The sequence below is a fragment of the Heterodontus francisci genome, chromosome 9 (genome assembly GCF_036365525.1).
Source record: "Heterodontus francisci isolate sHetFra1 chromosome 9, sHetFra1.hap1, whole genome shotgun sequence".
Lineage (NCBI taxonomy): Eukaryota > Metazoa > Chordata > Chondrichthyes > Heterodontiformes > Heterodontidae > Heterodontus > Heterodontus francisci.
In genome coordinates this window covers 44,434,863-44,449,518 of record NC_090379.1, presented here as the reverse complement: position 1 = coordinate 44,449,518, position 14,656 = coordinate 44,434,863, and the positions used below count along the sequence as shown (strand labels likewise).

Genomic DNA, 14,656 nt, shown 5'->3' with positions numbered 1-14,656 from the left:
ATGCATAACCAGCAATATTCATCATAGGGTAAATTCCTTTTTGTTTAGCTATTGGAGCCATTTGCATTGACAGGTCAGAGAGGTGGAATTTATCACATTGTCCTTCTCCACCCGTCTTTGGTCTCTTATGCTGATTAGAGCAAGACTGAATCTTTGCCACACAAAATTCCACAACTCAGTGCATTGTTGAATTTGAAAACCATTTAGCTTTTAACATGTCTTTTGAAGATGGAATTCTGATGATTTGGGAGAATGCTTATAGATGGATTGCAGGGTAAATGGGTAATGCTTAACAATATTACACTTCAAACATATGAGAGCTCAACTGTTTATTATATATACAGAAAGAGACCATTTGGCCCATCATGCAAGTACCAGGTCTGTGCTAGAGCATTTAAAGTCACTTATATAATGGGAGACCCAAAACTGTATATAATAAATCTGGGTCTAACAGTTGTTTTGTAAAAATTTGTTACTTGTTTACCTTTTTGTTTTTACACTCTGTGCCTCTTTAGAAAACCCAAAATGCTTGTTGGCCTTGAATTTATTTACTTGCAAGTGTAAGTAAATATATCTGAACCTCTCTGGCTTCCTTCAGTGCCTTGTTGTTTAATTGTATACTCCCATTCCTTGTTCCTCTTCCCAAAATTATAAGCTCACACTTAATCTACTTGCATATGTCACCTATCTAATTATTCTGCTAACCTGTCTTTAACAGTCAATACTGTTTGCTAATCTCCCTAAATTTGTCATCAAAACTTAAAAATGTACTCCATTGGTCTAAATCAAAATAATTTATATATGGTGAGAGCAAACATCGACCAAGCAGTAACCCTGGCATATACCATTTCCAGCCCATCACCAATCTGAGCAGCACCAATTTATCCTAATTTTGTTTCCTGTCTATCAATTAACTTTCTATCCATGGCTGCCATGTTTTCTCATGCAACACATATGCCTGATTTTTTTCTAAAGCCACTTGAAATATCTTATTACCTTTAAAAAAAAAAAAATCATACACATTGCATCCCTTTTATCAAATTGGTCATTTAAAAAAACACATTTGGCAAGCATTATTTACTTTTAACATATCAATGTTGCTGTCATTGATTAGCCCATGTATTTCTAAGTGCTTTCTAATTTCATCTCAATGATTCTGTCAACAACTGATGTTAGATATTGGTGTAGAGTTACCCGGCTTATTCTTTTCTCCTTTCTTGAAGAAAAGTCCCATGGCAAAATGTTCATATTTACTGAGGATTGAAAAATTGGGGCCAGAACTTTTGCTAAATCCTGTACGGCTTCTTTCAAAAGCCTAGGGTGCATGCTATCAGGGCTCAGTGACTTATCCACCTTGAGTTTTGCTATTTTTAAAAATCATTTCCTTTTGTATAATTGCTTTATATCTTCCTCTAGTACATTTCTGCAACTAGTTGCAAAAATCAACGAAAATATCGTCCCTGAGCTACACAAGAGGCTGGAGTTAAAAAGCAGAGTGGCATGGTGGTAGAAGGCTGGAGGAGGTTGGAGATATTGAGTGAAAAAACTAACCCCCTATTCACTTACAACTGCACTTTCAAAATCTCGACTATCTGGCCAGAACTGGACATAATACTCTAGTTGAGCCCAAACCAGTATTGTATACAAGTTTAGCATAACTTCCTTACTTTTGTACTCTATGTCCCTGTTAATAAAGCTGGGATGCTGTATGCTTTATTAACCACTTTCTCAACCTGTCCTGCCACCTTCAATGATTTATGCACATGTGCACTCAGGTCCCTCTGCCCCTACACCCCTTTAGAATTGTACCCTTTATTATGTTATTGTGCAGTGTTCTTCCTCCTAAAATGAATCACTTCACACTACTCTGCATTAAATTACATCTGCCACTTGTACGCCCATTTCACCAACTGTCTCTGACCTTTTGCAGTTCTACACTATCCTCACTGTTCACAATGCTTCTAAGTTCTGTATCATCTGCAAATTTTGAAATTGTGCCCTGTACACCAAGGTCTAGTTCATTAAAATATATCAGGGCCCTAACACCGATCCTTGGGGAACTCCACTACAAACCTTCCTTCAATCCAAAAAACATCCATTAACCATTACTGTTTCCTCTCACTAGACCAATTTCGTATCCATATTGCTACCGTTCCCAATAAAAAATCAGTCCCTCGCCGTTCCCCCGATATGGCCCTTATCTACGCTCCCTCACTCCAAGGGATGCAGACTTGAAAGGATATGGCGGACAGCTGGTTTAACCATCCACCGCCAGATCTGGCTGGACCACTTAAAACACTATTGGGTCCAGCTGTCATCTGCTAAAACTGCTCACTATTCCAGTATCATTTGGAATGCAAAGATAACCTGTGCTGCTTTTCTCTACTGCAAACGGTCATCTTGAACTCCTTTCCCCATCCCCTCCACCCTCCCCTCCAACAATAAGTGTGAGGAGCTAATGGACTTTTCTGTCATTAAAATAGAGACTATCCGATCAGCTGCCTCTGCCACGTCCATCCCTTCCACTAGTCCACCTGGCCCTGGCCAAACTTCCTATAATGTTCCCCTCACCCGAGCCCTGAACTTGCATCTTTCTCTAGTTTCTCTCCTATCTCCCATCATGCTTTCTCTGAGTTCATCTTGTCCATGCGATCCAACTCCTGTTCCCTTGATCCTATTCCCATTAAACTGCTGGTCCCATGTTAGCCAATATTGTTAACGGTTTTCTCTCCAGGTGTTGGTCCCCTCTCCTTTAATCTGCCGTCATCATGTCTCTCCTCAAAAATCCAATCTTGACCCCAGCGTCCTTGCAAACTACTGTCCCATCTCCAACCTCCCTTTCCTCTCCACAGTCCCTGAACGTGTTTGTTGCATCCTGAATCCATTCCCATCTTTCCTGGAACTCTGTTTGAATCCCTCTAATCAGGTTTCTGTCCCTGCCACAGTACCGAAACAGCTCTTATCAAAGTCACAAATGGCATCCTATGTGACGGTGACAAAGGTGAACTTGCCCTCTTCGTCCTTCCCGACCTGTCTGCAGCATTTGACATGATTGACCCCATCCTCCTCCTCCAATGCTTCTCCATTGTCATCCACTTGGGTGAGACTGCTCTCGCCTGATTCCATTCTTACGTATCTGATCGTCGCCACGGAATCACTTGCAATGGCTTCTCGTCCTGCTCCTGCGCCATTACATCTGGTGTCCCCCAAGGATCTATCCTTGACCACCCCCCCTCCCATTTCTCGTCTACATGCTGTCACTCAGCGAAATCATCCAAAAACATGGCATTAGTTTTCACATGTATGCTGACAACACTCAGCTCTACCTCACCATCACTTCTCTTGAGTCCTTCACTGTTGCTAAGTTATCAGACTGCTTATCTGACATCCAGTACTGGATAGCAGAAATTTTCTCCAATTAAATGTTAAGAAGACTGAAACCATTGTTTTCGGTCCCCACTCCAAACTCCGTTCCCTGGCTACTGACTGCATCTCTCCCTCTGGCAACAATCTGAGATTAAGCCAGTTTGTTCGCAAACTAGTCACATTTGACCCCAAGGTGAGCTTCCAACCTCGTATTCGTGCCATTGCCTAAGACCATCTATTTCCACCTCCGTAACATCACCCAGATTCGCCCCTGTTTCAGCTCATCTATTGCTGAAACCCTTATTCATGCCTTCATTACTTCTAGACTTGGCTATTCCAATGCACTCCTGGCTGGTTTCCCATATTCTGCCCTCCGTAAACTTGAGGTCATTCAAAACTTTACTGTCCGTGTCTTTACTTGGACCAAGTCCCGTTTCACTATTACCTCTGTGCTCACTGACCTACATTTGCTCCTGGTCAAGCAGTATCTTGATTTTAAAATACTCATCCTTGTTTTCAAATCTCTATGGCCTTGCCCCTCTTCAAACCCCACAATCCTCCAAGATATCTGCGCTCCTCTAATTATGACCTCTTGTGCATCTCTGATTTTACTCGTTTTCATCATTGGCAACCATGCTTTCAGTTGCCTAGGCCCCAAGGTCTGGAATTCCCTCCCTATACCTCTCTGCCTCTCCACCTCCCTTTCTTCCTTTAAGACATTCCTTAAAACCTACCCTTTTGACAAAGCTTTTGGTCATCTGACCTATTATCTCCTTATGGGGCTCGGTGCCATATTTTGTTTCATAATGCTCCTGAAAAGCATCATGGGATGTTATATTGCGTTAAATGTGCTATGTAAATATAGGAGGGGGAATAATGATCGCAGACTTTAGGAGGGTTGTAGATTGAGATTTATTGGAATAGGCAAGTCTGGAGGTCATGAAGGAATAATATGAACATACGAACATATGAATTAGCAGAAGTAGGCCACGGCCCCTCGAGCCTACTCCGCCATTCAATCGGATCATGGCTGATGTGATTGTAACTTCAACACCGCATTACCGCCTACCGCCAATAACCTTTCACCCCCATGCTTATCAAGAATCTATCTACCTCCGCCTTAAAAATATTCAGAGACTCTGCCTTTTGAGGAAGAGTTTTCCAAAGACGCACGACCCTCAGAGAAAAAATTTCTTCTCAAGTTCGTCTTTAATGGGCGACCCCTATTTTTAAAAGGTGACCCCTAGTTCTAGATTCTCCCACAAGAGGCAACATCCTTTCCACATCCACCCTGTCAAGACCCCTCAGAATTTTATATATGTTTCAATCAAGTCACCTCTTACTCTTCTGAACTGCAGCAGATACAAGCCTAGCTTGTCCAACCTTTCCTCATAAAACAACCCGCCCATCCCATTATTAGTCTAGTAAACCTTCTCTGAACTTCCAAGGCATTTACATCCTTCCTTAAATAAGGAGACCAATACTGTACACAGTACTCCAGATGTGGTATCGCCAATGCCCTGTCTAGCTGAAGCCATAATCTCCCTACTTTTGTATTCAGTTCCCTTCACAATAAATGATAACATTCTCTTAGCTTTCCTAATTGCTGTACCTGCATACTAACCTTTTGTGATTCATGCATTAGGGCACTATTTAGATAATATGCTTTTTTATTCTTCCTGCCAAAATGGACAATTTCACATTTTCCCACATTATACTCCATTTGCCAAATCTTTGTCCATTCATTTAATCTATCTGTATCCCTTTGTAGGCTCATGTGTCCTCTTCACAAGTTACTTTCCTATCTGTCATCAGCAAATTTAGCAACCATACCTTCGGTCCCTTCATCCAAGTCATTTTATATAAATTGTAAAAAGTTGAGGCCCCAGCACATATCCCTGTGGCACACTACTCGTTAGATCTTGCCAACTAGAAAATGACCCATTTATGCCTACTCTTTGTTTCCTGTTAGCTAGCCAATCTTCTATACATGTCAGTATGATATCCCCTACACCATGAGCTTTTATTTTCCGCAATTATCTTTGATGTGGCACCTTATCAAATGCTTTCTGGAAATCTAAGTACAGTACATCCACCTTTATCCACAGCACATGTTACTTCAAAGAACTTCAATAAATTGGTTAAATATGATTTCCCTTTCACAAAACCATGTTGACTCTGCTTGATTATCTTGAATTTTTCTAAATACCCTGCTATAACTTGCTTAATAGCTTCTAACATTTTCCCTACAACAGATGGTAAGCTAACTGGCCTACGGTTTCCTGCTTTCTTTCTCCGTCCCTTTTTGAATAAAGGAGTTACATTGGCTATTTTCCAATCTAACGGAACCTTCCCTGAATCTGGGGAATTTTGGAAAATCAAAACCAACACATCAACTATCTCACTATATCACTAGCCACTTCCTTTAAGACCCTCGGTTGAAGTCCATCAGGACCCAGGGACTTGTCAGCCCGCAACTCCAACAATTTGTTCAGTGCCACTTTCCCAGGTGATTGTAATTTTCTTGAGTTCCTCCCTCCCTTCCATTTCCTGATTTACAGCTATTTCTGGGATGTTACTTGTATCCTTAATAGTGAAGGTCGATGCAAAATATCTGTACAATTCATCTGCCATCTCCTTATTTTCCCTTATTAATTCCCCAGACTCACTTTCTATAGGACCAATGATCACTTGGTTAACTTTTTTTTTAAATATCTGTAGAAACCCTTACAGTCTTTATATTTCTTGCCAGCTTTCTCTTGTACTCAAATTTTTCCCTCCTTATTAATCTTTTAGTAGTTCTTTGCTTTTTATATTCTGTCCAATAGTCTGACCTGCCACCCATCTTTGCGCAATTATATGCTTTTTCTTTAAGTTTGATATTATCTTTAACTTTTTTAGTTAACCATGGATGGTGGGTCCTCCCCTTGAAATTTTTCTTTCTCGTTGGAATATATCTATTCTGTGTATTCTGAAATATCCCCTTAAATGTCTGCCACTACATCTCTATTGATGGTTTCAGCAGCAGATGGATAGAGATGAAAGTAGGTGGTCTTTGTGATGGAGATAATATTGGGTTGGTCAAATAGGATGCTGAGATTATAAACCGTCCAGTTCAAACTAAGACAGTGGCTAGGGTGGGAATTGGTGGCCAAGGTCTTTATGATCTGTTGTTTCCCACTTCAGTTTTTTTTACTTCAATAGGTGGTGAGTGCCTGGAACTTGCTGCCAGGGGAGGTGGTGGAAGCAGGTACGATAGCGACGTTTAAGAGGCATCTTGACAAATACATGAATAGGATGGGAATAGAGGGATACGGACCCCGGAAGTGCAGAAGGTTTTAGTTTAGGCAGGCATCATGATCGGCGCAGGCTTGGAGGGCCGAATATTCTGTTCCTGTGCTGTACTGTTCTTTGTTAATATCACTTTCTTGTTCTTCCATTTCCTACTAACATGGTAAATCTTATTAGCCAATTGAGTAATGTTACCATTGTTCAGATTGGAACATAGCAAATGTGAAGTCTTATCTATTATTTGAGCAAATTTTAATTGAATTTAGAAAAGTCTGCTTCTGCGATGGGAAGAGGAACTTCAATTAATTTTGACATTTCTTTTCAAATCATCTATCGTCATCCAAGGCTAAGTAAGTACAATGAAGTAGGACAAGATTCTGTTATAAAAGGAGAAATGCTGGAGATGCTCAGCAGGTCAGACAGCATCTGTGGAGAGAGAAACAAAGTTAATGCTTCTGATGACTTTTCATCACAACTGGAAAATGTTAGAGGGAGAACAGGCAAGGGGGGGGGGTGGGGTGGTGGGGGAGAACAAAAGGGAAGGCCTGTGGAAGGCAGGAGAGATTAAATAACAGGGGATGATGATGCAAGGCAAAAGGGTTGCTTATGGGGCAAGTTAAAGAAGGAAAAAATGGGTGGTGTAAATGGGAATAACAGAACCATTACCAAGAGCTGCCATCCGAAAATAAATGGTGGTGGTGGTTATGATCTGAAATTATTGAATTCAATCCAGAAGGCTGTAAAGTGCCTGATCAAAAAATGAATTATTGTTCCACAAATTTACGTTGAGCTTTTTTGGAACAGTATAGAAGGTCGAGGTCAGAGTGGGAGTGGAGCGGAGAATTAAAATGGAAGACAACCAGAGGCTTGAGGTTGCTCTTGTGGACTGAATGAGGTGTTTTACGTTGGCTCCCAGCCTCCCCTTCTCCAAATTTAACATTTTCATCCATGGCCTCATCACTCAATATCTCTAACCTCCTCCAGCCCTATACTACCATCCCACTCTGCTTTCTGACTCCATCTTCTTGTGTAGCTCAAGGAGGTGTTCTTAAGTAAAAACACAGAGTCCTCAATGCTCAGCAAGTCTGGCAGTATCTGTGGAGAGAGAAACAGAGTTAATGCTTCAGGTCTGTGACCTTTCATCAGAACAGTGCAAAAGACAAAATGATCATTGTGACAAGTAGAAGCAGTGGGGCTATCCTGAGGGTGAGAAGCCGAAGCAAATATTTACTACTTGAGATATCTAAATTTGCTTCTCCTTTTGAGCAGAGTTTTAGGTATATCTGCTTTATGATGGTACTGATTTAGCATTTATAACCATAAACTGAAATAACCAATTGGCATCAATCTAGTCTCTATCATAAGCAGAATACTAGATATACCAAAGAATGAGATTATTTATACAGCAATTGAGGGTTTAATGGATGACTTAGTTCTTGTTCTGCAAGTTTAAATATTGTAGCTTTAGACTATCGCTGCAGCCAGGTTTTGATCCCTCTATACTCAAAGCAATCACCAAAGAGCCAACATTGGCATGATGGGCCAAATGGTCTCCTGTGTTGTATCATTCTATGATTCTACGAATCAGTTCACCCATTTCAACTCGTTAATTGGTAATCCTTCTGAAATAGAAACATTGGCCCCAACATTGGTGGGAAGGGTGCAGGTGAGGCTGAAAAGAGCAGGAGCTCATTAACGTTTTGTGTGTTCGTCTCCTGCCTGGCAGCCAGCCAAATGGATAGCCTGTCCAGCGGACGAGGGGGGACACTATTCTCAGGAAGCCACAGCCGGGCACCCTTGGACAGTCCCTGGTGATCAGGAGGGGAGAGAGGCCTGCTAGTGGGAGGTCGGGGATGGTGGGTTGGGGGATGTTTGCAGTTGGGGCTGGGGAAGCCAAAGGCACCCTTGAAGGGACTGGGGGAATCGCTGTTCCTCCTGACCCTCAAGGACTGCTAAAAGAGGCACTTTACTTTGGAGAGCGGCACAGTGGCGCAGTGGTTAGCACAGCAACCTCACAGCTCCAGCGACCCGGATTCAATTCTGGGTACTGCCTGTGTTGAGTTTGCAAGTTCTCCCTGTGTCTGCGTGGGTTTCCTCCGGGTGCTCCGGTTTCCTCCCACAGCCAAAAGACTTGCAGGTTGATTGGTAAATTGGCCATTATAAATTGCCACTAGTATAGGTAGGTGGTAGGGGAATACAGGGACAGGTGAGGATGTGATAGGAATATGGGATAGTGTAGGATTAGTATAAAAGGGTGTTTAATGGTCGGCACAAACCCGGTGGGCCGAAGGGCCTGTTTCAGTGCTGTATATCTAAATCTAAAAAATCTAAAAGTTCATGCATTCGTTTCACTGCAGTGTTTCCCAATCCATGTTGTACCGGTAAATGTTAAATTGGGCCTCTAATTGCACTGTGGGAGCCCAGTTTAAATATGTTAATTAAATGTCCTGCCTCTGCAAGGAGGGGCACTTGACACCCTGATATCTGCTGCTGTTTTTAAAAAAAAAAATGGTGGCATGCTGTGTGTGGTGGACTGGAGTCGAGCTATGTCAATTTCACTTTTTAATTTCCTCCCGCCTGTTGGGGTTATTATCGAGGTCATTTTGTGTCTCTACAAGAAAGAATTAGAGATGTTGGCTACAGACCAATATCGCTACTGCAAATTGTAAACAAGCTCATAGTGAATATCTCATTAGACTATCTCAATCACTGGGTGCTAACTGATCACCACTCTGACTTCAGAATACGTGGGTCAATGTAGAATAATTGGATCACCGTAGATGGTATTTGTAATGTTATTGCTGTAAGACCTGGAGTCCACCACGGCAGTATATTTGGTTCAGTGCTGCTTCTCATCTCATCTGGGATCAGTGATCTGATGGAGACTGCTTGTGAAAGAAAAGGAAGAGCCCTGAGATGCTCTTGCATATTTTATCCCAATAACTGGCATAAGAGTACTATTGACAGATTCTGGAACAATTTTCATGTCCTCATGCTGATGGTATGTAGTTAAGAGAAGAAAGATTTGATGTCCTTTACCAAAAATAATCAAACATAAGTATTTGGAAATATGTACTGGTTAACTGTAAAGCTGAATGAACTTAAAATTTCAGTTTTTCGTGATTTTTCAATATAGTTAGAGTATAAAGATTATGTCCATTTAGAACAGAATGCAAACATAAATTATCTTAATTTCTGTCATTATAATTGGCATTGCATCTTTTTACATTATGCTTGTGTTTTAGTCTTTTGGTGGCATTTAATAAGGCAAAAGAATGTTTTTTTTTATGACACTTGATTTTAGTGGAAACTACATAGACCTCAGTTATGTTGAAAGCTTGATCTATTTCCAAAAGTTCTAAGTTCTGATCAAAACTATTTGTCTTTAGTATTATTTCCTAAAAACTATTCTGTTGCCTTATTTTATAACTATATGAAGTGTATGATATCCTTATCTTTAAGTCTTTTTAATGTTAAATTTTAACTTTCCACATATGCTATTTGACTTGCCTTAAGAAATACTGAAAATATTGACATAGACTAGTTTCCCTCCATATTTAAAATATTTTTGAAATTAGCTACATGAAAGTGATATTTGAAAAATTACTGAATTACTGACCATTTTGATTTAAATTGTAAAAGTTGCAGCTTTCAAAAAGCTGTAATATTTTAAATGCTGTGAATGATTTGGGCTCTGAAGAGTTTATACGTCATGAAGTTGAATCATTAATTAAGCTGGTCGCCAATCTAAACTTTCCAGTAAGACTGAGAAATACAAATCTTTTTTTGCAGACCTCAAACAAGAGGCCCAACAACAGTACCCCTCCTACTACACAGCTAACAAAGATAAAGTTTCCTGGTCCTACAGCAGTAGTGAAGAAAGAAAAGCGTCAGAGTTCTTCTAGGTTCAATATCAGTAACAACAGGGAACTACAAAAACTACCACCTTTGAAAGGTAACACTTGTGTTCAGTCTTTGTTTAACTCTTAAGGCATCTACTTTTTTTCCAGACTAGTAAATATCCTGTGATGCTCATGGAAAGTCAGCAGAAATCATTTGTTACCTGTTTGTGTCTTTGTCTTGTTGCTGGTTCCTTGTATGTATCCAGTAGATGTAGTGTATCTGGATACTGCTAAGGTGCCACACAAAGGTTAATTGGCAAGGTAAGGGCTCATGGAGTTGGGGGTAATATATTAGCATGGATAGATGATTGGTTGACAGACAGGAAGCAAAAATTGGGCATTAATGGGGCAGGCAGTAAATAATGGAGTGCTGCAAGGATCAGTGCTGGGGCTTTAGCTATTCACAATCTATATTAATGACTTAGATGAAGAGACAAAGTAATGGATCTAAGTTTGCTGCTGATACAAAGGTAGGTGGAAAGGTAAGCTGTGAGGAGGACACAGGCTGCAAAGAGATATAGACAGGTTAAGTGAGTGGGCAACAAGATGGCAGATGGAGTATAATGTAGGGAAGTGTGAAGTTATGTACTTTGATCGTAAGAATAAAAAAGCAGAATATTTTTAAAAGGTGTAAAACAAGTGTCGATGTTCAAAGAGACTTGTGTATGCTTGTACAAGGAATGCAGGAAGTTGATGCCGGTACAGCAAGCAATTAGGAAGGCAAATGGCATGTTGGAGTACAGGAATAAGGAAATATTGCTACAAAAACAGGGTTTTTGTGCGACTGCATCTGGAATAATGTGTGCAATTTTGGTCTCCACATTTTAAGAAAAGATATACTAGCATTGGAGGCTGTGCAGCGAAGGTTCACTACATTGGTCCTTGGGATGAGGGGGTTGTCCTATGATAGGCTAAGTAAATTGGGCCTGTATTCTCTGGAGTTTAGAAGAATAAGAGATGATTTCATTGAAACATACAAGATTCTAAAGGGACTCAAAAGGGTAGACAAATCATTTCCGCTGGTCTTAGGATAAGGGGTCGATCATTTAGAACTGAGATGAGGAGAAATTACTTCACTCAAATGGTTGTGAATCTTTGGAATTCTCTACCCCAGAGGGTTGTGGATGCTCCATCGTTGAATACATTTACGGCTGGGATAGACAGATTTTTGGCTTCTGAGGGAATCAAGGGGTATGCAAGCAGATGGGAAAGTGGAGTTGAATCCTAAGATCAGCCATGATCATTTTGTATGGCAGAACAGGCTTGTTGGGCCATATGGTCTACTCCTGTTTTGGTGCCTTACTTCTTTCTTCTGCTTTGGCTCAGTGGTAGCATTCTCACCTGAGTCAGAAGGGGTTCTAAGCCCCACTCGAGAGACTTGAGGATGTAATCTAGGCTGGCACTACAGTGCAGTACCTACTAAGTGAGTGCTACTTCATCAGAGGTGCTGCCTTTCAGATGCACATTAAATTGAGTTCTATCTGCCCCAACAGGTACATGTAAAAGATCCCACAACACTATTCAAAGAGGAGTAGGGGAGTTTTCCTGGTGTCCTGACCTTCACTTAAAACAAATGATCTGGTCATATTTTATTGTGTTGCTGTTTGTGGGGCTTTGCTCTGTGCAATCCATGCCCATCTTTTCCAGGACTCCGTGTTTGAATCCCTCCAATCAGGTTTTTGTCTCTGCCACATACTGAAATGGCTATCAAAGTCACAAATGACATCCTATATTACTGTGACATAAGTAAACTATCCCTTCTCGTCCTTCTTGACCTGTCTGCAGCCTTTGACGTGGTTGACCACACCATCCTCCTTCAGCACCACTCCACTGTCATCCAGCTGGGTGGGATTGCACTCACCTGGTTCCATCTATCTATCAGAGTATCACTTGCAATGGCTTCTCTTACCGCTTCCACACTGTTACCTCTGGTGGCCCCCAAAGATCTATCCTTGGCCCCCTCCTATTTCTTATCTAAATGCTGCCCTCGGCAAAATCATCTGAAAGCACAGTGTTAGTTTTCATATGTATGTTGATGATACCCAGCTCTATATTACCACCACCCCTCTCAACTCCTTCACTGTTGCTAAATTATCAGACTGCTTATCTGAGATCCAGTACTGGATGAGCAGAAATTTCCGCCAATTAAATATTGGAAAGACTGAAGCCATTGTCTTCGGTCCCCTCTCCAAATTCCGTTTTCTAGCTACCGACAGCATCCCTCTCCCTATCAGCTGTCTGAAACTAAACCAGACTGTTCACAACCTTGGTGTCATATTTGACCCCGAGATGAACTTTCGACCACATATCCATGCCATCGTAAAGACTGCTTCTTTCCACCTCCGTAACGTTACCCAACTTCATCCAAACCTCAGCTCATTTGTTGCTGAAACCCTCACTCATGCCTTCAATACCTCTAGTCTTGACTATTTCAACAAACTCCTGGCTGGTCTCCCACATTCTACTCTCCGTAAACTGAGTCCTTAGGTGTGCCAAGTTCCATTTATAGGAACGTAGGAAATAGGAGCAGGAGTAGGCCATTTGACCCCTCGAGACTGCTCTGCTATTCAACTAGATCATGGCTGATCTATCTCAACACCATTTTCCCATGCTATCCCCATATCCCTTGATATCTTTAATATCTAGAAATCTGTCGATCTCTGTCTTGAGCGTACTCAATGGCACAGCCTCCCAAGCCCTCTGGGGGAGAACTCCAAAGATTCACCACCCTCTGAGTGAAGAAATTCCTCCTCATTTCAGTCCTAAATGGCCTGCCCCTTATTCTGAGCCTGGCCTCTGGTTCTAGACTGCCCCTGCCCCAGTCAGGGTCACATCCTTCCTGCATCAACCCTGTTGAGCTCTGTAAGAATTTAGTATGCTGCAATGAGATCACCTCTCATTCTTCCAAACTTAAGAGAATACAGGCTCAGCCTCCTTATTCTCTTCTCATAGGACATTCTTGCCATCCCAGGAATCAGTCTAGTGAACCCTCGTTGCACTTTCTCTTTGGCAAGTATATCCATCCTTAGGTAAGGAGACCAAAACTGTCCACAATATTCCAGATATGGTCTCACCGAGGCTCCATAGAATTACAGCAAGACTTCTATACTCCTGTACTCAAATCCTCTTGCAATAAAAGCCAACATACCATTTGCCTTCGTAATTGATTGCTGCACCTGCATGTTAGCTTTCAGTGACTTATGAACAAGGACACCCAAGATCCCTTTGGACATCAACACTTTCCAATCTCACCATTTAAGAAGTACTCTGCATTTCCGTTTTTCCAACCAAAGTGGATAACTTCCCATTTTTCCACATTATATTCCATCCGCCATGTTCTTGCCCACTCACTTAGCCTGTCTAAATCCCCTTGAAGCCTCTTTGCATCATCCTCAAAACTCTCATTCCCATCTATTTTAGTGTCATCAAACTTGGAAATATTACATTTGGTCCCCATATCCAAATCATTGATATAGATTGTGAAACGCTGGGGCCCAAGCACTGATCCTTGCAGTACTCCACAAGTCACAACCTGCCGACCTGCGAATGACCCGTTCATTCCTACTCTCTGTTTTCTGTCCATTAACCAATTCTTAATCCATGCCAGTATATTACCCCAATCCCACCTGCACTAATGTTGCTTACTAACCTCTTGTGTGGGACCTTATCGAAAGCCTTTTGCAAATCCATAAACACCGCATCCACTGGTTCCCCCTTATCTATCCTGTTGGTTACATCCTCAAAAAACTCCAACAGGTTTGTCATGCATGATTTCCCTTTCATAAATCCATGTTGACTCTACCCAATTCTACCATTATTTTCTAAATATCCAGTTATCACATCCTTTATAATAGATTCTAGCATTTATGGGCGGCACAGTGGTGCAGTGGTTAGCACCGCAGCCTCACAGCTCCAGCGACCCGGGTTCAATTCTGGGTACTGCCTGTGTGGAGTTTGCAAGTTCTCCCTGTGTCTGCGTGGGTTTCCTCCGGGTGCTCCGGTTTCCTCCCACATGCCAAAGACTTGCAGGTTGATAGGTAAATTGGCCATTATAAATTGCCCCTAGTATAGGTAGGTGGTAGGGAAATATAGGGACA

The 14,656-nt window shown here is 41.5% G+C and overlaps 1 protein-coding gene across 1 annotated transcript in view; it reads left to right on the top strand.

The window, feature by feature from the left end:
* The window catches only part of ppp2r5ca (protein phosphatase 2, regulatory subunit B', gamma a), a 214,643-nt gene that overhangs the window by 47,902 nt on the left and 152,085 nt on the right, over positions 1-14,656 (top strand). The window contains exon 3 of the mRNA XM_068038928.1: positions 10,450-10,612. Within this exon, the coding sequence (XP_067895029.1) occupies positions 10,450-10,612 (163 nt within the window). The remainder of the gene's footprint in view (positions 1-10,449; positions 10,613-14,656) is intronic.